The 23326-nt window shown below is 42.6% G+C and overlaps 1 protein-coding gene across 1 annotated transcript in view; it reads right to left on the bottom strand.

Moving 5' to 3' along the window:
• Positions 1 to 23326, bottom strand: part of neurl1aa (neuralized E3 ubiquitin protein ligase 1Aa) — a gene marked incomplete at its 3' end in the record, with an annotated part of 73277 nt that overhangs the window by 34764 nt on the left and 15187 nt on the right. The window contains exon 2 of the mRNA XM_078268010.1: positions 2107 to 2357. Within this exon, the coding sequence (XP_078124136.1) occupies positions 2107 to 2357 (251 nt within the window). The remainder of the gene's footprint in view (positions 1 to 2106; positions 2358 to 23326) is intronic.

Raw genomic sequence — 23326 nt, 5'->3', positions numbered from 1 at the left:
CATTCCACGTCCCCAGAGCCAGCCTCTGCCGCCTGGGTCTGGTCCGTCGAGGCCCCTGACCTTCACCACCACCCATGTGGCAGCGCACCCGACCCCAGCGGTTCCTCCCACAGGTGGTGGGCCCATGGGATGGAGAGAGAGGTGCCACGTAGCTTTTTCGGGCTGTGCCCAGCCGGGTTCTGTGGCAAACCCAGCCACCAGGCGCTCGCTGATAGGCCCTCCATCTGGGCCTGGCTCCAGACGGGGGCCCCGGGCTTCCTCCGGGCAGGGTCCCTCTATGTCTTCCTTGATTTCTCATAGGGTTTTTGAACCATTCTTTGTCTGGCCCCTCACCTGAGACCACTTTGCCATGGGAGACCCTACCAGCAGCACAAAGCTCCAGACAACACAGCCCTCAGGTTCATAGGGACAGACAAACCTCTCCACCACGATAAGGTGATGGTTCCCGGTGGGGCTTCATAGAGACAGCTAAAGTTAATGTTAGCTGTCCTACAGCTGTCTGAGTTATAGGAGCTTAGCTGGGAGCTTCATGGAGACAGCTAAAGTTAATGTTAGCTGTCCTACAGCTGTCAGAGTTATAGGAGCTTAGCTGGGAGCTTCATGGAGACAGCTAGCTAAAGTTAATGTTAGCTGTCCTACAGCTGTCAGAGTTAGCTTAGCTGGGAGCTTCATGGAGACAGCTAAAGTTAATGTTAGCTGTCCTACAGCTGTCAGAGTTAGCTAAATTTAATGTTAACTGTCCTACAGTTGTCAGAGTTATAGGAGCTAAGCTGGGAGCTTCATGGAGACAGCTAAAGTTAATGTTAGCTGTCCTACAGCTGTCAGAGTTATAGGAGCTTAGCTGGGAGCTTCATGGAGACAGCTAGCTAAAGTTAATGTTAGCTGTCTTACAGCTGTCAGAGTTAGCTTAGCTGGGAGCTTCATGGAGACAGCTAAAGGTAATGTTAGCTGTCCTACAGCTGTCAGAGTTAGCTTAGCTGGGAGCTTTATGGAGACAGCTAAAGTTAATGTTAGCTGTCCTACAGCTGTCAGAGTTATAGGAGCTTAGCTGGGAGCTTCATGGAGACAGCTAGCTAAAGTTAATGTTAGCTGTCTTACAGCTGTCAGAGTTATAGGAGCTTAGCTGGGAGCTTCATGGAGACAGCTAGCTAAAGTTAATGTTAGCTGCCCTACAGCTGTCAGAGTTATAGGAGCTTAGGTTGGAGCTTCATGGAGACAGCTAAAGTTAATGTTAGCTGCCCTATAGCTGTCAGAGTTAGCTTAGCTGGGAGCTTCATGGAGACAGCTAGCTAAAGTTAATGTTAGCTGCCCTACAGCTGTCAGAGTTAGCTTTCACTTCATATATATTACCCTCTAACAGCTGTATTCTCAGTAATGTGACAATATGCAAGAAACAGGTTGTTTATAAATCACTAAAATAGTAGTGACAGCACCGTTTGGTTACTTAGTTTATGACAAATGGTTTCGGCTGTGCTTTCTAACATGATGTCATTATGCTAACCGATCACCATTATCCTTTACAACAGAGCTGCTTCAATACACTTGTTAGATAATGTTTCATTCCAGAGTTCTCTGTTGATTTGTGTTTGTCGCTGTGTGCTTGTGGTGAAAAATAATGTAAACAGAGAGCAGTGTGCCAGAAATGCAATGCTCCATGACGTAGGTCCCCTTCGAGGCCAGGCTGACGTTGGAAGTCCCTCTAGTGGACAGAATGTGTAACAACAACAACAACATGCTTCTAGTGGCATTGACAATGCATAAGCTTGAGAAGTGTAGTACATATTTAACAGGCTGCATTTGAGCATTAAATATTCGAATATTAAAAAAATAACAAATGAAATTTTAATGGTATTATAGAGGAAGACTGTAGTTGTACCCCAAAATGAGCATTTAGCTTCTTTCTACTCCCTTTCAGCCTATTTATTTATGTTGCTTATTCTTGCTTTTTCTTTTTTAAAGTGAAATACTTTTGTATCTTGTATTTAAAGTTTTTTTGTTCGTTCTTTTGTACTTCATTGAGGAACTCAAACTTAGATAAAAAAATTGTTTTGACAGTTTAAAAGCTCCCTAGACTTTTTAGGAGTGCTCCATTCAGACATTAAATACCTTGAGGCGGACTTGCTCATACAGCGCTAGGGGCCTGTTGCTGAAGGTGATGGCGTTGCAGAAACTGGCCTGCCTCTTGACTGTCTTCTGGACAACGTCCATGATGATTTGGGATCCCTTGGTGTTTGGATGGAAGAGAAGCGGGCTGATGTGAAGGGGCCCACCAACGCTGCCACACTGGATAGGAAGGCCCCTCTTGGGTTTGTGGTGGCATCGGTGGGACGTGGACGGGAACGGGCCACCGAGGGAGTCTGAGACAGAGTGAGGCAAAAAGGAGAGCAGAGGACAGAGAGAGTTGAGCTTTACTGTGAAAAAAAAACAAATGTCCTAATTAGGAGCAGGAGGTTAGGGTTAGTCAATGTAATTAGAGTCTGATGCTTCTCTTTAAAATTTGATGAAAAGCTCTACATCACAGATATTACCGCATAATCTAAGATTTCAGAGTCCTTGTATTTGGGTTGTTTGTTGATTATTTGTGAGCAAGGAAGTAATAAACTAATCAGCCATAATCACATTTTGGCCCTGCAGGGTGAAAAGCAAATGTCCGTGCAAGTCTAGATTGCAACACATGTACAAGACAGAAAATTATGCTCCTCATTATTCACAGAGTGAACTGTTCCCAGACAAACATCCCATTAGAAAGCCAATGGTTGGGATGAGATGGTCCATGTTGACTGGGAGCCATTCACTCAACACAAGTCTTTAGTAGAAGCCATGCGCTGGCTGTCAGTATAATGCAGTTTCAACATACTTTCAACATGCCACATACATATTAGGAAAGTAAGTAACGTTTTATTTCTATAGCACCTTTGAAAGCCTAGGTTACAAAGTAGTTTACAAAAGATAAAAAGGTCAAAAGAACAAGAGACGAGTATAGCGCAAACATTACACCACAACTATTTAGAGACATCACTACTCAAAATAGAGCACATGGTTCAAGCACAGACACATTAAGAAAAGAGATAGATCATTTTAAGTTATTTTTTTTAATGAAAAAAGTAGCAATTCTTTGATTCCAGCTTCTTAGATGTGAATATTTTCTAGTTTCTTCACTCCTCTGTGACCGTAAACTTAATATGTAAAATGGCAAGTTTTGAAGAAAATGTGGATGGTGCAACAAGTCAGGCCTGCTTGGTTCTTTCAGGGAATAATTGTAAAGATTTACTAATGTAACGCTAGTTATGGTTAGCATTAACTATTAACTCGTCGTTATTTCATACAAGTACTTTCGGGACGTGGGTAGAGTAAGAGCACGGAGACAGCTTCAACTGTATAACTTGGTTCACTTTTAATGACACTCTTCAAGCGTAGGACAACTCGAGACTCATAACCAAATGTGCTTCATCATCTCAACATCATATCCCTCCGCCAACCTAATTGTTACTGAATTACAGGCAGGGTACATGTTAGATAGCTCCCTTGTTAACTCAAGGAACAGAATACACTGAAGCTACAAGTAATGGAAATATGTGACTTATTTCAGTAACCCTAAAAAGGTCATCTGTTAACTAAATATTCACAAAATAAATCTCATCTTACATTCTTCCCTTTCTTCAGATGTAATGTCCCCATTTCAGTAAATCTCATCTCACAACTGAAACAATCAGAAAATCAGCACTCTACAAATGCTAGAAAAAATTGCAGTAACATGCACCTGCATGGAGTGAAAACATTGTGCTTATTCTGCTATAAGTTGACTAGGATATTTAATAGGTAGTACTGATTCACCAAAATACTCCACTATGTCAACTTCCAACCAATGAAATACAATAAAACCCATTTACTGTATATTGAATGTCACAACTCAGTACCATACAATATTATGTTCTCATTTATGTTTTCAAGGTTTTAATTTTTTTTTTTTTTTTTTTAATACACTATCCATATGAAAACAGAAACAAAATCAACACATAAATGGCAAATGTAAATTTCCATAAACAGTCCCTTTTCAGTTATATAAGTGGGAGGAGGTTGCTCACAGCACGAGCCGCTGTGGTCTCCGAACAACCCGTCCCAAACGAGTGGTGGAAGGGCCACCAGAATATGGCACTGTGGAAGCAGTTGGTTCTGTTGTGGCTGAACTCATGAGACCCGTCCAGATTGTCTCTGCAGCAGAGGAACAGAGGGGCAGGCAGGAGCAGAAGCCTGTCCAGGGTCAAGTGGTACAGAGTACATGGGGAGTGAACCAGACAATGATGTGTACCTGGGGAGAATGTTCATATGCTGCTGAGATACAAGTCGTTTCACTGGCAGTGAAGATGTTTCCAAACTAGACCGATAAGGCTTCAATCAATCATAGTGAACAACTTTTGATCCAGCCTGGGAATGTCTCAAATCCAAGAGACTCCCTTGTCATCTGATGAGATGACTTTGTAAGGTCCAGTCCAGTTAGGGTCAAGTTTCTTTCTCTATGTAGTGGGATCGTCCATCCATACCATATCTCCACATTGGTAAGGTTTTAACTTCACATGTTTATTGAAGTAGTACTCACGCTTTAGCCTCTGCTCCTCACGATGACAGTGAACAGCCTGAAAAACTCTCTACCATGAGCCGGAAAATAAGGTGAGTATCCAGTACTAGAATGTCAAGTAGAGTTGAAGGAGAGAACCACTGCTGGCAAATAGTGGTCCCATTCACCGCCATTATCATGAATGAGTTTAGCCAACTGTCCCTTTAGAGTCCTCTTAAATCTCTCAACCATCCCATTACCACAGGGGTGGTATGGTGAGGTTCTTGTTGATGTTCAGTCTCTGACATATTGTTTGAATTATTTCAGACGCATATTCTCGTCCCTGATCTGAAAACAGTTCTTCTGGGACACCATGTTCAGGAATGTATCTTTCACAAAGTAATTGTGCTACTGTAGTTGCTTTCTGATCTGACATAGGAAAAGCATTAACATACTTCGTAAAATGATCTTGCACTACAAGCACATTGGGAAGTTGAGTGGGAGCTCAGTAATATCTGTGCATACAAACTGGAAAGGTCTTACTGCTTGCATGGATTGCAGGGGAGCTCGGTGTCGTGGGACAGGTTTTCTGTATGCTTCACATGTATGACAACTATCAAAAAAATCATCTATATCCAACCTCATGCTCGGCCACATGGTTAAAGCTTTCTTGAATGTGCGATCAGCGCCATAATGACCAGAGCAGGGTGTGCCATGGAGAATGTTCATTGTCTCTGCAATAAGTGTGGTGGGAATCAGCACTTGATACACAACTGGCTGGCCTGGTGCAATGTGAGCTTTACGACAGAGCATGTTATGACACAGTACGAGTTTAGGGAATTGCCACCAGAGTTTTCTTTGGAAGGTAAGGACGTCTGTGTTTCTTTACCCATTTGTACACTTCTGAGAGAATGGGGTCAGACAGTTGATTAGCTACAATGTCATTACCTTGACCAGAAAGTGTGTGTTGCAAAAATTCCATACCGACATTAGTTGTCTGAACAACAGCAGAATTTAGTTCCGCACAACAAACCTGATCCGTGGTGCTGATCATAGAAGAAGGCTGCACTGGCAGATTGTTCAACTGTGGAGCAGGAGGAGGAGTGTCCAGTTTGACAGGAGAGGAGTGGTGTTCCTGGGAACTTGTCGCTGTGTCCTTTGAGACCACTGAGTCCTGTGAGAGGGGAATCCGTGACATAGCGTCAGCATTAGTGTGTTTTGCATCTGTACTGAGAATGAATGGCTGATGGAAGTTTGGAAATGCCATTATTGGAGGGGATGTGAGTACGTCTTTTAATGTCTGAAAAGCAGGTGAGCACTCATCGGTCCATTCAAATGGCACATGCTTTTGAGTGAGTCTGTGAAGAGGATGAGCAATGAATACATACTTGTGTACAAAACGTCTATTATATGAGCACAATCCCAGAAATGCTCGTAACTCAGTGGGTGATCTTGGGACAGGCCACTCACCTACACGGTGGCTGTTGACTGGATCCAGTGTAAGTCCATCACGTGACACAACATGTCCCATATACTTGACTGCAGATTTGCAAAAGTCACATTTCCTTGGATTCAGTTTCAAACCCGCTTGTCTGAATCTGGTGAGAATGTCTGTCAGGTTTTGAAGATGATCGTCAAAGTCCCGCCCCATACAGATGATGTCATCAAGATAAATGACACATGTTGTCCAGTGGAGACCTCTCAAAACAAGCTCCATTAGTCTCTGAAAAGTTTGTGCCAAGTTTTTCAGACCCATGGGCATTACTTTGAATTGGTAGAGACCGTCACCTGTCGTAATGCTGTTTTGGGCCTGTCTCTGTAATGCATTTCAACTTGCCAGTATCCACTTGACATGTTGATGTTGGAGAAAAACTGAGAGCCTGACAGTGCATCCAGACTATCATCAACCCTCGGGAGAGGATGTGCATCTGTGATGGTGACCGAGTTCAGTTTTCGGATATCAACACAAAATCTGTATGTGCCATCTTTCTTTTTCACCATGACCACTGGGCTGGCCCAGGGGCTTGTACTGTCTTCAATCAGATCCTGAGCTTTAAGCTCTTCCACCTGATGGTGGATCTCTGCTTTCGTTGAAGGAGAGGTACGATTTGTGAGATGGGAATGTCACAGGTAGTTGTGATTTTGTGTGTGACTAGGTTTGTCCTTACAAAGTCAAACGGTTGCTGACTGAACACATCTGAGAATGAGTTTAAAGTGTCTTTCAATTTGTCATGTTGTTCACTTGTGAGATCAGGGTGTGAAATATCAGGCAGTACAGGCAGCTTGGACAGTGCACGTATCTGAATGTTGACATTACAGACAGAGCTTTCCATTACTGTGTATTCGTCTTTGCTGCCGTCAGATGTGGCATGAAAAGTGCCTATTTGAGTGCCACTATGTAACATGACTTCCTCACTGGAGGGATTAGCCACTTTCACATAGAGGGAACCTTGGTCAGCTTTTGTTACAGTCCATGCAAAACCAACCATTGACTGATTAATGTAGTGTGGTTCAAATACACCTACATAGTCATGAGGGGTCAGTCCCTTAAGCAGTACATGCTAGCTTAGCCGAGATGACCATCTCATGGCTGGGAGTGTAACTGTAGAAGATACTGTAACATCAGTTAATTTAGGGACATATTGATGTGGGCTAACCAGTGGTACTACTTTGTCATCTACTATGAGGGCCATGTTTCTGGTGTTTACAATAATGCTATTCACAACCAGAAAATCCCAACCCAACTGACAACTTGAAGGGCATGTGTCATCGGCTTGTGAGCAATACTCAAATTGACTGTAATTGAGCCAACAGAATCCAGAGGGTCACCTGTGACACCAGTGAGAGGAACAAACTGTTTTTCAATGGGCTTTTTGTGGAGAGCCTTTGTAGACATCCTAAAATCTTCACTGATAACTGAAATGTCTGCTCCAGTGTCAACAAACGCATGTACAACAGTGTCCTCAATCACAACTGACACATATCTTTTTGACACATCCACCACACATAAACTGTCTCTGGTAAAGTCAGTGGGTGGGACGTTACTGCCTCTATGGGCCTGGGTAAAGTTAGCAGCTGGCAATTGGCCCCCATTGTCAACTACTGGTAGTTTACCTTGTTAGAGCTGGTGTGAGAGGGAGAATGAAACTGTACATGTCCAGGACTTTGAGAGCGGTTAGAGGGATGCCTATCCTCATGGCGGTCTGGAGAGCAGCCACGCTGTGTGTAGTCTCTGGGTGAAGGGCTGTAGCCACATGCATGGCGGTCAGATGATCCAGAACGATTGTGTGCATCCCGTCTGTCATACCAGTCTCTCTCATGCCTTGAAGGTCTGTAGCTATCATGAGCTGAGTGTCGGTCACAGGAAGAATCTCTATGGTTGTTTCTGTCTGAGGAATAGTATCGGCTGCGGCCTCGTCCACCGTCAGGAGTAGGGCTTCGCTGATGAGGTCTGTAGTCTGATGAGCCAAGCCGTGTGTCTTGTCGCTGGCGTTGAACCTCCAGTTGTAACTGTTCAACCCTTTCTGACAGTGTCTCCAGTGTTCTCTGCATTCTCCAGAGATCATCTGAGGTGGCAGAGTAGACACCAAGAGCAGTGGAAGAGACAGGAAGGTGAGAGGGTGCCAAGGGAGGGACAGTAGGTGAGACAGCAGGTGCCTGAGAAAAATGTTGCAGAGTGTTTGGAGATGAAAAAAACCTGCTAGCATGATGAGCAGTCTCAATCTGTATTGCAAACTGAAGAGCGGCTTCCAGTGTCTTTATTCCGTGCTCATGACAACGCAGCTGAATATAGGGCTCAATACCAGCAATGAAACGTCTGAAAATCTTTAGCATTTTTACCATATGTAGGAAAAGCTTCCTCTACCAGTCGGCAAATGTCAGCAGGAAACACCGGGAGGGCCTCACCAGGCAGGCGAGTGCGTGCATTGATACTTTGAAATGTAGTCAGATAAGCAGTCTGTCCAAAAACAGCTTTTAATTTTTCTTTAACTGCAGTATAGTCAGATTAGCGCGTGGGCAGCAGCTTAGCCAAACTGTCTTCATCATAAGTGGGAATAGCCTCTACTGACACTTCAAAACGTCGGCACCATTTTGAAAAGTCCTCTTTTCCGTCTCCCATGAAAACATGAGGAAAATCTCCTTTACAATTCTGGGGCCTTGCCTGAGTGATGTTTGCGCCAGAAGGAAAGGGCAGTTTGTTCCAAAAGTTATCACTGGCCATAGTTACTCATATCACATATGAAACCGCATGGAAAAGCACGATTCTTGAAAAGTGGCGTTACGTACAGAGGTCAGGATTCAGATGTGGTTCCATAACTAACTACTGTCTTAGCTTAGTGAGCTAACGTCAGGCAAGTCCATGTTGAGGTCGTAGTATCCAGAGTAGGATGTGAACAACTTTTCCAGGCGCCTTTCCACGGAGACAAGTGCACAAGCAGAATTCCGGCATGAAAATCCACGGAGAGTTATTTCATACAAGTACTTTCGGGACGTGAGTAGAGTAAGAGCACGGAGACAGCTTCAACTGTATAACTTGGTTCACTTTTAATGACACTCTTCAAGCGTAGGACAACTCGAGACTCATAACCAAATGTGCTTCATCATCTCAACATCATATCCCTCCGCCAACCTAATTGTTACTGAATTACAGGCAGGGTACATGTTAGATAGCTCCCTTGTTAACTCAAGGAACAGAATACACTGAAGCTACAAGTAATGGAAATATGTGACTTATTTCAGTAACCCTAAAAAGGTCATCTGTTAACTAAATATTCACAAAATAAATCTCATCTTACACTAAGAATATGTTTAGGTCATTTCCTCTCTAACTGGGAGGTTTTGGGACTGATTGGTGGGATTGCTGTGGCCGAAGTACACACGGAGATACACTGGTAAGAGCAAATTAACTTGAACCATGTATCCAGCTAATTTATATAGCTCACGTTACTGGATTGTGTCAACAGTTAACTTCATTTTCTTTTCTGGGGTGCAAATGTTCTACCAAAACAAGTTCCTTCCTGAGATTATTTAGCAGAGCCACCGTCACTGTGTCCGGAGTTTAGAACCACCCAAGACCACTGTGGTTGGTTTAAAGAAATGCAAACAACCCAGAGGTTTTTTTTCTCCTATCCCAGAATGTATCTGTGGTGTAGTAAGACCTTCCTCCACAGCGCTGTGGAAATAGATCTGACAATGCGAGTCTAGTGGAGACCTGATATTGGGCGAAAATCAGTGAAAATCAGATTTCATTTAAGAAAGTTTTTGCGACATCCAGTTACTAATCTCGGCCAGACACTTAGCATAGTAGTTAAATTGGAGAGGTCCATTATTTGGCTAAATTCAAATTGAGATTAAGACATTTTTCTTATATAAAAGTGGCGGTGGCGCAAAAATGCTAACCAGCCAAATAGTTTCATCTTGCATTGGCTCCACTGACTTGATAATTAGATGCATGGCCAGTAAATGTGTCTGAATGGAGTCTGGAGTCTGGCTGAGGGGTTTGACCACACCACCTAAGGAGCTACTAGAAAAGCTGTGTGCTGGAGCAATTTCACAGATTTTCCAGAGCTGGTAACTGCCAAATTAAAATGACTAAATTAGTATTCTAAAAGTGAGCTGAAGCTGTTGGCTGTGACAGAGAATGCTAAAATAATTCCACAATCTGATGTTCCTTCAAATGTTATATATCTTCATTTTGGGATGTGAAATGATTTCCAGACATTTCAGTATTTGTGTTTTGAACATTCCAGTATTTTGTGGTGGGGGTTTCATTTTTCTCGTGCCCACTTTCTCTCAACTTGTCTGGTCTAATTTGACATCAGTTAGTGATCCACATTTCTCACCTGGATATTTGATATCCAGCAGGTTATTACAACCAGGCAATGGCAACTGGGCTTGTTGGAGTCCCATTCCTGTCTCAAAGCACTACATGTCTCCCAGCTGTGTTGCATTATGGACAATTCAAGCTACTGTCAGTGGAGAAATTGTCTGTCTCTTATTTGATTAATTTCTCCCTGTATGATTTGGCTAGAAAGAAACCCAAAGTCTTCAATTGGAAGAAACTGATACATCAGCATAAACATCAGCAAAACCCGATGTTTACCCTGATGTATCAGTTACTTGATTTTTTTTCTTCAATCAAACTCCGGTCAGCTATGCTGGACACATTTCAACACCAAAGGAATAAGAAAACATAGACCATCAATATATAAGACAGTGTTCTTCTAAAACCAATACCAGTATCGGAAATGCTTCCAATACTGCCTATATCATTGTACAGGTGATAATGTAAAAAAACATTCACCAGTCTAAAATATGTTTTTATTTTTAATATGGTATTTTATTTTTTCCTCCACAACCATCGGGCAACCCTGGGAAATTATCTAGCGACCCCCTTGATGGTCGGGACCACCAAGTTGAGAACCACTGTTCTCACGGTGCTCACTTACAAAATATAGATGGCTACAACTGAAAATGTCAAAGCAAAATCGGTTGATAATCAGTTAATGGTGCTTTGGACTCACACTATTAGGGCTGCATGATATGAGGAAAGTATGCAATATATTAAAATGTAATAGACATCAAGGAAGAAACCAAAGCACTTGTCTTTAAGAAAAATATATATTAAATGCCTTTAATGCATCTGGCACATTCTCAATAGAATAAGATAAAAAAGAACCTGGCGTCCAGCCTTCTTCAGGAAGTCTTTTATCACTAATATAAGTTCTTCAGATATTAAAGTGTACTCAGTTCTGCCTTTCTGCTGCTTTCAGTATTCTTCTACAATACAATAAATCACTTGTTGAATTTAAAACAACTAAAAGGAAATCATTTCCAACATTCTTTTATGGACAAATTGAACATTATATTAAATATAAAAGGCTCCACTAAAAAAAAAGAATGACAGTTAGGCAGGTTACACACTGGATGTGTGGCGTGAGCGTGTCAGCTGTGTGGCGTGTCCGTTTATATTTTGCCTCCCAGGTTAACAGGTTAGAGCTTACACACTGCCTGCGTGACCCGCACGTCTCACCGAAAACGCGTGCATGCTAGAAATAGAACCAACGCCTATTTTTCACGCGACACGCAAGCGTGTTGGAAGTGTTTCCAGGCAAAATAGAATAGGAAAGTATGTGTATATGTCATTTTGACACAAATACATATTAATAAATGACATGTTGATGTTTGAAAGTATCTAGGTTTTGATATAAATGCAGATATAAATGTAATTAAAAAAAAAAAAAATTGATTTTCTAATATTGCACCTGTCAACACAGAAGGAAATATTCTGGAGCCTATTTTGCCGTCAATACTGCCGACGTTGTCTTTGCTGTGATCAAATCAGTCTATATTTATGTTTAACATGGTATTTCATTTTATCAATGGGAAACATCCATGTGTCCAGACAAGGCTAGCAGCAGCAGCGCCGCGTCAGACACCTTTCTGGTGTGGAAAGACATAGAAGAATCCACGCAGCTGACACGCTACAGAAACGCCACGCTCACGCCACGCTCAGCCAGTGTGTAGCCGGCCTTAGATTTTAAAGTGCAGTTTTCTACTGATACTTTGCACTGTTTTGTGTCTATCACGATATGTCGCAGCCTTTCGCAAGGAAAAGAAGAAATGTGTATATTGCGCCAGTTGATAATGCGATGTGCAGACCTGCACTCTACACCCACTGTCATAATCACAGAGGACAAACAGATGAAAGCTAACACGGCGGCAGCAGCAGATGTCCTGTGGAGTCATGATAAGACCATGCAGCTAGTCCTTAAAAATCTGCACGCTTTGTGTTCTCTCTCGCTCTTTGTCTCCGTCCGCTCCCTCTCGTCTGTGTTTAAGTAGCAATGAGCCTTCCAGTTTTATCCGCCTGTACGGGTGTCTACTGTTCAATCTGGCCCCAACTTAAGAGCACTGTGGAGGCCTTTTGTCTTAGGCAGAGCCACTGGAGAGCAGTTGTTGAATGTGGTGCACATGGTCCTGGGCAGATTGAGTTGAATGCATTACTGGGCTCTAAAGAGGCGCAGCTGCTGTTGAGGGAAACGGGCTACATGTGAATTCATGTTCCTTAGCAACCCCCTCATATCTAAAGGTCTTGATCAGCGCACTCTTTCACTCCGCGGCTATCAGCTAGGACACAACAGATGCCTTTTGTTTACTCAGACAAAACAGAATGATATTTATAGTCTCAGATTGTAGCTTTATTGCAACTAAGCTTGTGTGTGCTTTTCTGGGAGACCATTCAAACAATAGGGGAATATCAGTTTACAGAGCCAAGCTAACATCTTACTTTATTCGTATCCTTCTGGTAGATGGATCTCTTTTAATCCTCCATGCTTTCACCAAATAGCTTCACTACAACACATCCTTAAAGACTCCACAGCTTTGCAGGTGTATGTATTTACAGGTCAATAGGAGGATATACTGAGCAGCTACACTGGATAAAATGGGAGTTAAGTGTCTTCAAGTGCTTTCCTGACATTTAGACCCTTCCTGTTATTGAAATTAACATGCGTGATAGAGAAAGAGTATGGTTTATATGCTTGAACTAAATTTCATTACAATAAAAACAATCATGTCATGTCCAGCTGCAGCAGTTGTCTGCAAAAAGCTCAGGTAAACCAATTGTACTCTACCTTGCATTCAATCATTCAACCTTTATTTATACTGAACAAACGATTGAGGGGCGACCCTCATTGGCAATGTCATCGAGTCAAATTACCAAGACAACAACAAAACAACAACACAGAAACGAATACACCATCACAAGAAAGATAGAAAGACAACAAAACTTTATGAATTAATACATTCATTTGATAAATAAATTAGGATTATACGGAGGCAAAAGAAAGAACAATTATGGAAAGCAAGTACAAGTAGAGGTTTGCAGGTTTTAAAACTATATTTTGAAATTGTCCAAAAGGCACAAGTGAGTTGATTTTAAGGAAGTGCTGTAATCTGTTCCAGGAGTCAGGGACATTAAAACCTGCTCAGCATCAAATGGCAGCAAAGTTAGCACCTCGCGAGAGCACTGAGCAGCTGTACAGGCAGATATAGTAAATATAATGTTTATTCTCTTTTCCAAAATCATAACATTTGATGCCATAACTCCTTTATGGATTTGCCTGTACAGGGAATGCTGATGAAATTTAGCTATTGAGCAAATTTTCAGCAAATATGTTCTTAGGCAGTTGGTTAAGAGCAAAACAGAACTAAAAAGAGAGATTATTGGAGCTGCATTAATCTATTGAATGCTAATGTTGCTGAATGCGTAAATAGGCAACTGTTTGCTAACACATTTGCCACAACATCTTTAAAAGGTGAACAGAATGTTAAATCAACTAATATTGCTTTAATTGTTTTGATAATTATTTCCTACTCTGAAATAAATTGAGGGAAGTGCAAGTGCATGTACCAGGTAAGCCACCTTGTAGCATTGTGCTAATTCTACTGTTTGGCTCAAAGTTGTTGAGGTGGAGGAGAAGAGGATTGCTGTACAGTATGATAAATATACACAGTTGTTAAGTCCTACTTTAGAGGAGCTTAAACTGATACGAAGCAGGGTTCAACATTCTAACTTTTCTGTCCACCAGCCAAACGTCTAGTGAATGTTCAAATTTTACCAGCCACTCAATAGATTACCATCTTTATTTGGGCTGGAGAGTGAAGCAAATCTACCAGCCACTTAATATGAGCTCAGGCAACATGATGTCACACTGACCAGCTTTTGTATTTCTGTTCAGTGGCTAGAGCTGACAGAGGAGGTAGCAGTTCATCTTCACATTCACCACCTAACACAAACACATATGGACCTGACAGATTTCAACAAATACAAGGACAAACGGTTATGTGTGGCAGGGCACCTTTAACCATTGAAGAGCCATACCTCCAATAACTAAATCAGTAACTTTTACCATTTCACGAAACTTTCGCAAGCTTGGGTTACCTTCTAGACAACCTCATATAACCTGTAGCAAAACACCAATATCACCCCATATGGTGTTTAACCTGAGGACTGTAGTCTGTCTGTGACAGAAAAACACAAGTTAACATTTTTATTTACTTTGTAGAATTCTGAGCAAAATAATATTTTTATGGATGAGAAAATGATTTATTGCACCGAGCAGTTCTACTGTTTAAGATTCCGTGTGTACTCTTAAATCCCATGTTGCAGTTTTAAGTTATTAGACAGACCAAAGCAGCCTCAAGCCAAACGGCTGGTCTCTGTCCTCCAAAAACCTCAACAACACAAATCCTGGAGTATGCTCATGTCCACAGACCTCTTTATACACAGCTTGAAAATGGATCCTGTTAACATCAATCTGACAGCCGCCTCTTAAAAACCTCTGTTTGTGCACACAGTTTTATGCAGGTTATATGAATAAAAACTGTTTTAACCAGCCTCACAGGAGCCATTTTGCCAAAGGTCAAGGATGTCTTATTATGAGCAAACAGGGCGAAACGCTTGTATTCCTCTGCCCCAGAGCATACAGCCTTTATCCTATTTATAACAACAAAATACAGGCTTGCACTTGGCTGATATCTCTGCAGAGCAATAAACCAATCTCTTACCATTTCATTTGGCTGACGACGGTGAGTGAGAGGTGAGCCAGGTGTGTGTGTGTGTGTGTGTGTGTGTGTGTGTGTGTGTGCTATCTAGAGAGTTGTGTAGTTGTAACTCACCAACCATCAACTAAGTGGGTTACCATGCAAATAGGGTTTTATAGGTGGGAGAAAACTGTTCAAATATTTGCTCAGTGTTTGGTTGGAAAATGACTTCCTGGTTCTGGGGAACATTCTCCAAATGGAGTAGAGATGCACCGATTATTAATTTTCTAGGCCGATTCCAATTTCAGATTTTTCATTGAGTCTGACCAGCCGATACCGATTTTAGCCGATTCCGATTTCATTTTTTCTAACCACTTTACAGCACACACAAATATTTATTTTCTATCTTTTCTTTAATAGAACATTTTACATTTTGCATAGAACATAGAACATTTTTTTGAACAGATAATCGATCACTATAAAATAGAACTATATTAGTGACTGTTGGTTATTTATTAATAGGGCTACTGGAGGAGTGTTGGGTTCTTTAGTCAACATAAACTTGAGCCTCCCTTCGCCAGCAGTACATTTTTCTATGACCCTCCAAAATGATTGGGTATAGAGGCATGACCCCCCCCAACAATGTATTGATGCCGTCTGTACTAGTTTGTGCTTGGCAAAGATGTACAGATAACCACTGGTTTATACAGCCATGACAGACATGACTTAACCTCTGCTTTCTCACCTACACATCTCACTCCTCTGTTATGGTGGGGGGGCCATTTCAGTAGATTTACTCACTAACATTGTTATGGTGGGGGGGCCATTTCAGGAGATTTACTCACTAACATTGTTATGGTGGGGGGGCCATTTCAGTAGATTTACTCACTAACATTGTTATGGTGGGGGGGCCATTTCAGGAGATTAACTCACTAACACTGTTATGGTGGGGGGGCCATTTCAGTAGATTAACTCACTAACATTGTTATGGTGGGGGGGGGGCCATTTCAGTAGATTAACTCACTAACATTGTTATGGTGGGGGGGGGGCCATTTCAGTAGATTAACTCACTAACATTGTTATGGTGGGGGGGGGGCCATTTCAGTAGATTAACTCACTAACATTGTTATGGTGGGGGGGGGGCCATTTCAGTAGATTAACTCACTAACATTGTTATGGTGGGGGGGGGGCCATTTCAGTAGATTTACTCACTAACATTGTTATGGTGGGGGGGGGGCCATTTCAGTAGATTAACTCACTAACATTGTTATGGTGGGGGGGGGGCCATTTCAGTAGATTAACTCACTAACACTGTTATGGTGGGGGGGCCATTTCAGTAGATTAACTCACTAACATTGTTATGGTTGGGGGGCCATTTCAGTAGATTAACTCACTAACATTGTTATGGTGGGGGGGGGGCCATTTCAGTAGATTAACTCACTAACACTGTTATGGTGGGGGGGGCCATTTCAGGAGATTAACTCACTAACATTGTTATGGTGGGGGGGGGGCCATTTCAGTAGATTTACTCACTAACATTGTTATGGTGGGGGGGGGGCCATTTCAGTAGATTAACTCACTAACACGGTTATGGTGGGGGGGGCCATTTCAGGAGATTAACTCACTAACATTGTTATGGTGTGGGGGGGGGGCCATTTCAGTAGATTTACTCACTAACATTGTTATGGTGGGGGGGCCATTTCAGTAGAATAACTCACTAACATTGTTATGGTGGGGGGGCCATTTCAGTAGAATAACTCACTAACATTGTTATGGTGGGGGGGCCATTTCAGTAGATTAACTCACTAACATTGTTATGGTGGGGGGGCCATTTCAGTAGATTTACTCACTAACGTTGTGAAAACACAGTAAGCATGGAAACTAAATGCACACTTCCTGCATTACTGCATTACTTCAAATACTAAGTTCCTCCTCTAGTAAACTAGTATTCACATGAAATTCAACACTGGTTGCTATGGACTCGTCACTAGGCTTCCTCAGTCATTATATATTTTAGCATATAGGTAAAGCTGCCAAAGCTCAACATTATCCAAAACTCCATTTGGGAGCTTGCATGCTACCACTCTTTCCTTCTCAAATGCCTTGAAAACGAAAGTCATTTATATATGTATAATATCACCGGGACCGAAAGGATATTTGAGTCGGGTATGGCTGCAGCCTGGGGACCTCCTGTCTCATGCCTTCCTGGCTGGTGCTGTCCCCGAGCTTTGACTTTTCAAAATCAAAGCTTGTATCTGGTCCGTTATGTTTTCGTACGGTGTTTTGGATGTTTTTTAACATCCAAGCTAGAAAAAGCAGTTTTGTGTTTATATGTGTGAGCGGGATTTATTCAGTTTGGGAAATCCCACCGTCTCTAAAGCTACAACTCAAAATTGTCTGGCTGAGTAAACAGGGAGGGACCCATCTCCTAGTGATAGGGGCCAAGACTGAGAGAGCTACATGGAGCTACATGGATACATATGCACCAAACAAGCCACTTTGAAATTTTGCTGTTTTCATGAATACAAAAGTTGAGTGACCCAGACAGAGTATTAAAAAGATAGTTTAGAAAGACAGTAGCTCCCAAGACGGCGGCCGCCTGTATACAAGAACGCGACTGTCTTTATAATCTATCTTTTTATTAAACTGTCTGTACACTTACAAAGTTCTCAATGCTTCAGTTAACATATTGGGACCCTCATTATGCTATCGTTGAAGTTTGGTCATATTTTGAGCCTTTTTAGTGATATAAATAGCGATTTGTTTTTACTTTCCCTGTGCCCAGAATACTAGCGTTGTAAGCTAATCAGCGGTCCGCGCTAGCTTCTTTCAAGCTAAAAACTCATTAAATTAGCATGAAAACATGGTTGTTTTGGAATTGTCCTTTTGTATGGTAGCCTTTACAATGTTATTCAAAATCGGCCAATTCCGGTCACCAGCCGGTGAATCGGTGCATCTCTAAAATGAAGTGGTAGGATAAGGTAATGGTTAAGCAGCATTATGTGGAATTATATTATAATCAATGCTTGGTATTTTTCAAACGTGTCCCACGAGGTCTGGAATTGAATGCACTGTAGCATTTACAGGGTGTGGTGAGTTGTGAAAGAATACTAAATAGCATATGGAGGTATACTGATTCCCAAACAGGTAGAGCATAATGAATTAACTGTGTTAAAACAACCATGTTCTATTGTAAGCCACACTTGCTCTGTTGACTAGTACTTGCAGATATCATTAAACCAGATCGCCACCATATGTAACCATGAAAGCTAATTTTAGCACCATGGAAACATGATGAGTCTCTAACATTCAGTCACAACAGCAGCAAAGCTTATGAAGCACAGGTAGCCCACATACCAACCCACTCTCTGTACTTGTTGCTATGTAGAGCCCAGCTTAACACTCATCCTCTGAGACATTAGAGAAAACACACATGCACGCATGCACATACACACACACAGCCGCAACAGTGTGGATCTGTGATAGCCTCTTAGTGGAAATATCTAAGCCATTGTTGACTCTTCACATGTCTTGCACAATGAATATCAGCTTCTGCCTTCAAACAGACGCTTTAGAGTTCATTCTTTTAATCGCATCAGACTTCAAAACTCTTTCATACATCAATCTATCCTATTGTTAAACCAGCTACATTAAATCCAGTGCAATAGCTTATTTCAGGGATATACGTCTCCAAGACATTGTCGGTGTGTGTGTTCATGTCATTCTTTTTTGTTATACATGTTTTCTTTATTTTTCCTACTTGGAAGTTTATGTCATTTGTGGTAATGTTTCATGTATGTATGTTGGTGTTATTAAGCTCATGTATGCTTGTATGTATGTGTATGTCTTTTTTTTTTTTTTTTATACGAGCGACCCGGGGATGCACAGAGAATTTCAGCCTTGGCTGACAATAAAGTTGTATCGTATCGTATCATATCGTATTGTGGGAATATGCAAGCATGCAGCCTATTGTTGTCTGTAACCAAGCGGACTTCCGGGCCTGAAAATTGAAGCCAATGCTGAAGTGCCTAAAACCTGCATTCTATCTGCCAAGGTGCTCTTGAGCAAGGCACCAAACCCCCAACTGCTCGGGGCGTCTTTCCATGGGCAGCCCCCTCACTCTGACATATCTCCATTAGTGCATGTAGAGGTACTGAGCATGTGTGTGTAATTCAGGCCTGTGTGTAATGTGTATAATAATAACGACAGAGTGAAAACATTGTAATTTCCCTTGCGGGATTAATAAAGTATAAATTATTATTGTTATCCATCTTCGTCCGCTTATCCGGGGTCGGGTCGCGGGGGTAGCAGCTCCAGCAGGGGACCTTAAACTTCCCTTTCCCGAGCCACATTAACCAGCTCCGACTGGGGGATCCCGAGGCGTTCCCAGGCCAGGTTGGAGATATAATCCCTCCACCTAGTCCTGGGTCTCCCCCGAGGCCTCCTCCCAGCTGGACGTGCCTGGAACACCTCCCTAGGGAGGCGCCCAGGGGGCATACTTACCAGATGCCCGAACCACCTCAACTGGCTCCTTTCGATGCGAAGGAGCAGCGGCTCTACTCCGAGCTCCTCACGGATAACTGAGCTTCTCACCCTATCTCTAAGGGAGATGCCAGCTACCCTCCTGAGGAAACCCATTTCGGCCGCTTGTACCCTGGATCTTGTTCTTTCGGTCATGACCCAGCCTTCATGACCATAGGTGAGGGTAGGAACAAAAACTGACCGGTAGATTGAGAGCTTTGCCTTCTGGCTCAGCTCTCTTTTGGTCACAACGATAAATTGAATGTAATACCGCACCTGCTGTGCCGATTCTCCGACCAATCTCCCACTCCATTGTCCCCTCACTCGCGAACAAGACCCCAAGGTACTTGTACTCCTTCACTTGGGGTAAGGACTCATTCCCTACCTGGAGAAGGCACTCCATCGGTTTCCTGCTGAGAACCATGACCTCCGATTTAGAGGTGCTGATCCTCATCCCAGCCGCTTCACACTCGGCTGCGAACCGATCCAGTGAGTGCTGAAGGTCACAGGCCGATGATGCCATCAGGACCACATCATCTGCAAAAAGCAGCGATGAGATCCCCAGCCCACTGAACTGCAACCCCTCTCCACCCCGACTACGCCTCGATATCCTGTCCATAAATACTACAAACAGGATTGGTGACAAAGCGCAGCCCTGGCGGAGGCCAACTCTCACCTGAAACGAGTCCGACTTACTGCCGAGAACCCGGACACAGCTCTCGCTTTGGTCGTACAGAGATTGGATGGCCCTGAGAAGGGACCCCCTCACCCCGTACTCCCGCAGCACCTCCCACAGTATCTCCCAGGGCACCCGGTCATATGCCTTCTCCAGATCCACAAAACACATGTAGACCGTTTGGGCATACTCCCAGGCTCCCTCCAGGATCCTTGCGAGAGTACAGATCTGGTCCGTTGTTCCACGACCAGGACGGAATCCGCATTGTTCCTCTTCAACCTGAGGTTCGCCTATCGACCAAACCCTCCTTTCCAGCACCTTGGAGTAGACTTTACCGGGGAGGCTGAGAAGTGTGATACCCCTGTAATTGGCACACACCCTCTGATCCCCCTTTTTAAAAAGGGGAACCACCACCCCGGTCTGCCACTCCTTAGGCACCGTCCCAGACTTCCACGCAATGTTGAAGAGGAGTGTCAACCAAGACAACCCCTCCACACCCAGAGCCTTAAGCATTTCTGGACGGAGCTCATCAATCCCTGGGGCTTTGCCACTTTGGAGTTGTTTAACTACCTCAGCAACCTCCACCAGGGAAATTGACCACAATCCCCCATCATCCTCCAGCTCTGCCTCTACCATAGAGGGCGTATTAGTCGGATTTAGGAGTTCCTCAAAGTGCTCCTTCCACCGCCCTATTACCTCCTCAGTTGAGGTCAACAGTGTCCCATCCTTACTGTACACAGCTTGGATGGTTCCCCGCTTCCCCCTCCTGAGGTGGCGAACGGTTTTCCAGAAGCACCTTGGTGCCGACCGAAAGTCCTTCTCCATGTCTTTTCCGAACTTCTCCCACACCCGCTGCTTTGCCTCTTTCATGGTAGAGGCTGCAGCCCTTCGGGCTTATTATTATTAATATTATTTATCTCATTTCCAGCAGGGCACCACTGGCTTAAAAAACTTCATTAAAGTTGATTGGAACACTTGGGTCACCTTGAAATGTCTTGTTCAGCGTTCTGCCAACCCAGCTAGCTAGCTAGCGCTAGTGTTAGCTGGTAAATTAAGAGAAAGGCTGCTGATTTTCAACCAGCTCTGTGTGCATGTACATGCTGAGGAATGGCACCAGTACCAGGAGGTCCGTGTTGACCCGCCGGTAAAACTCCACTGGATTACTCAGCAACTTTTCCTCTTTTAGCATTTAGCTTAGTGTAGCGCCATTTAAACCATACACAACACGTACCCAGCTCTGCCCTTTTGTCCAAATATGGTAACTCCTGGCTTCAAAATGGCAGCCCACAACCAATAGGTGACGGCTACTGTACGTCCATTATTTTTTCCGGTCTATGGGTGTAACATAAAATAACAAAACTTTGTACATATGTAGCCATTTGTGTCAATTATTAATGTGTTGCTGTACTTTAGATCCATCATCAAAACAATCTGTTAAAAAAAAAATACATTTTGCTATTTCTTCATGTTGTGTTAACTGTTGTGCTTTAACACTAATTTAGTTCTCTTGGAATAGTAACAATCATTAACATCTCATAATGATAAGCGCATGCATTTCATCTTTTGCAAACATTACCAGTAAAATGTTACTCTTAAGTTCTTTATTTGATGTTGCTCTCCGTAGATCCGTTGACAGTTTCATTTACAACACCGCCAACCAGCCTGGAGGCCAATGACAAACATCTTAATGATGTTTACATAGCAGTGTCTGCATGATGTATTCAGTCTCACTGACTCATGACAAAATGCCATTCCAGCCTGATGTAACATCCACTGTGAAATGAATCACACTAATAGTGATGATTAATCACACACATTATCATTTAGGCTTAGACGCAAGCTCAGGCAAGATGGCTTTGTGTACTCAATAAGCTCACAGCTTTCATATGGCACCCTTTACCCTAACCCTAACCTTAATTGGTAAGTACTGCATTTCCTGTCTTCCTGATCTCCAGAGTTCCTTGCATGTACATGTGTGACAGATGCTACACTGAGTGTGTAGAACCCAAGAGGCTGTGTGTGGCTCAAAGACAGGGAGACTACCACTGTGGCAGTGATAGTAACTGTAGCTGCTATTCTACCTGTGGACAGGTACCAGGAACTCATTATGGCTCATCACTCATTATGTTGGTGGTAACCAAAGCGATAGATGTGCTGCTAGGCAACATCATGACAAATCTATTGCTTCAGTGTCGACGCATTGACAGATGATTCATGGCCATGATAATGTTGCATGGTGGGGGGTTTCCATAATGAAACCGGTCAGAGCGGCATCAGGTTATCCTGTAATTTAAAACTCATGATTCTACATGCTACTTATTGGCTGCTTTTATTTGCCTTATGATAGCTTACATATACAGTTGTTACATACCGATACCAGTATTGGGAAAGCCTCTGATACTGCCTAAAATTCTGGTATCAGTGAGTATGCAAGTCTATGCACCGATCCAATAGCAGGTAATTTAAAACGTGTTAAAAGTCGTTTTATTTATGTTCTTTTTCCGTTATGACTGACTGTTAAACTAGATAATAAAAAAATGTTCTATGGCATTCATTCTCTCTATTTCTTCATGTTTTACAAAGGGATTACCAGAGCCAAGACATACAACACTGATAACAATCATATCACATCTATAAAATTAAGTAAAAAAAAAGATTATCTATTATTTGCATTTCAGAACAGTTTTTAAGTCCATATTAACAATCGAAAGCTATTCTTACCAGTGTATCTTGATTGGGAATCAAATGAATGCAAAGAAAGTGACTTTATGAACTTGATTTTAAGATTTGTAATTATTTATTTACTGTAAACAAAAGAAAAATGTGTGAATCTGTCATTATTGCACCATTCCTCCAAGTCCTGAACTAAAAACTAAAAATCCCTAGCCTTACTAGAGTCCATCTGGTGTTTAGTAACTCCTAAATAATGTAGATTCCTCACTGACGTCCAGTGATCAGCGGTTAATGAGCAGCTCATTTCTGCACCAGTCCGTGTTAACACAGCCCATCTCCACTCTTACCCAGCG

The sequence above is a fragment of the Sander vitreus genome, chromosome 2, assembly GCF_031162955.1.
Source record: "Sander vitreus isolate 19-12246 chromosome 2, sanVit1, whole genome shotgun sequence".
Classification (NCBI taxonomy): domain Eukaryota; kingdom Metazoa; phylum Chordata; class Actinopteri; order Perciformes; family Percidae; genus Sander; species Sander vitreus.
The sequence above is the reverse complement of the archived record's forward strand: the minus strand, read 5'-3'. Positions and strand labels throughout refer to the sequence as shown.